General features: G+C 47.4%; 1 protein-coding gene across 1 annotated transcript in view; it reads right to left on the bottom strand.

Moving 5' to 3' along the window:
- The window catches only part of poc1bl (POC1 centriolar protein homolog B (Chlamydomonas), like), a 10929-nt gene extending 9132 nt beyond the window's left edge, over nt 1-1797 (bottom strand). The window contains exon 1 of the mRNA XM_031854242.1: nt 1402-1797. Coding sequence (XP_031710102.1) covers nt 1402-1787 — 386 coding nt within the window. The 5' untranslated portion in view covers nt 1788-1797. The remainder of the gene's footprint in view (nt 1-1401) is intronic.
- Nucleotides 1798-1804: the final 7 nt, after the last annotated feature.

The raw sequence follows: 1804 nt of genomic DNA, 5'->3' as shown, positions 1-1804 counted from the left end.
GGGTACAGTACTGGATGGAAATCAGAGTGAGAAACTGTCAACTAAGAACTTGAGGGAATGAGCACTAAAGAAGACACGAGGGAGAGGACAAACATGAGAAAATGTGTCCAGGCATTAGTCGCGACCAATCAAATAAGCGAGAGTTTCATGCCACAAAGCCTGCTCCCGGGAGGGAACTGATGTAATTATGGAGTAGGTGCAGTGCTGCACACCGCCCTAAAAATAAATGAGACAGGCACATGTGCTTACATTGCTGCTAGGCATGAAGCCAAACAGAAACGGTAGCACTTCTGGGACAGCTTGACGGATTCACCATCCGTTAACTGAATGGACGCGATCCACAAATCTCACTTTCTGGATAACAGCCCATAATGACAGACTGTCAGTTCTATGCTGATCAATCACACCTCAGCTCCATGTGTGTGGTTAGAAAAACTGCACAGCACCTCTTCCCCGCTAACTCACTCCTTACTGTGCCTTTTTTTTTTTAAACCTGTGCACTTGTCAAAACTGTCACTCTGCCAGCGCAAATACCCGTCATGCATGTCATAACAGTGCCTCCAGCTCAGTGACTTTTTTAAATCTCCACAGAATGCCGCGACAGAATGCGATGACGCTGGAGGAGCGATAAAAAGATATCTTTCATTTGAACGTTATCTTTGCATAAGCGCAGCGTTTCGGCTTTTAACCTTCCTCGCAATTTCCTCAGCACCAGGAAGAAGATTAAAGCATCTTATCAGACTACCTTTGGATATGCAGGCGTCTCGCTGCTGAAAATGGTTTTATTCCCGTTTTCACCGGGGCAAGATTCATTTCTCCGTGTCCGTAGTTTTAATTCCAATTTGGAAGATTTAGCATGACAGTAATGGGGTGAAATGTATCCTTTGATGGTATCAAAAGGACTGCTAAAGAGACTACGAGCTGAACTGGGACACTCCAATTCCATGACTTTTACATATATGATGGTTGTCTCCACATCTGGGTTTCATTAGAATGGGGAGCCAGTATGGCAGAAGGAGAAGCAGAAGGAGAAGCCATTAATAAAAGACGTCGTGCTTCGTGTGTCATCGCAGAGGCTGAGTTGGGAATAGCTGCGGACAACAATTGTGGATGGAAAAAAAAATAATAATTCCATTCAGGCAGAGAGCTATTTACACCAGCTTCAAAAAGCCCCGCGATGCATCCCGAGAGCTTTCATCCTTGTTTCTAACTGTCAGTGGAAAACTGTTCCCAGTAAAGAGCTCAACTTAATCTCTATTGAGTAATATATCCCTGACACAGTTGTAGCATAGTTATCAGCTCCATGCAGCTTTCAAGGACAGATATACAGTATATATGGTAGAATATAATAGAAAATACCAAGCAATAAAGGAAGAATTACTGCCTTTTTGCTCTACTCACTCATTCATCCTGTGGTCCTGGATGTGCCGATGGAGGGAGATCTTGTCACTGACATAGATATTGATCGCATAGCTCTCCACGCTGTCCTCCTCCTGTTTCTTTTCCTCGGCGCCGAGGTTGAGGTGTGTGGCCCGACCCATCTCCCCCGGTGCATTGTGGTCCGGTGGCGGCTTAACGTAGAGGGGCCTCGCCAGCTGCCCGTACACCCCGGACTCCTCCAGGGAGAGCTGCCTCGCCACGACATCGCGGCCCTCGTCTTCCTGCTCTGGGGAGGAAGAGGAGGGGAACGAGGAGCTTTCTAACAGAAGGTAGCCCAGCCACAGCACCCAGAGCAGGAAGCCAGCCTTGGCCAGCACACTGAGTTTTTGAGAGCAACGGCCCCTCATGATGGAAAGCCAGGGGG

The sequence above is a fragment of the Anarrhichthys ocellatus genome, unplaced genomic scaffold (genome assembly GCF_004355925.1).
Source record: "Anarrhichthys ocellatus isolate YVR2014 unplaced genomic scaffold, GSC_Weel_1.0 scaffold14, whole genome shotgun sequence".
Lineage (NCBI taxonomy): Eukaryota > Metazoa > Chordata > Actinopteri > Perciformes > Anarhichadidae > Anarrhichthys > Anarrhichthys ocellatus.
The sequence above is the reverse complement of the archived record's forward strand: the minus strand, read 5'-3'. Positions and strand labels throughout refer to the sequence as shown.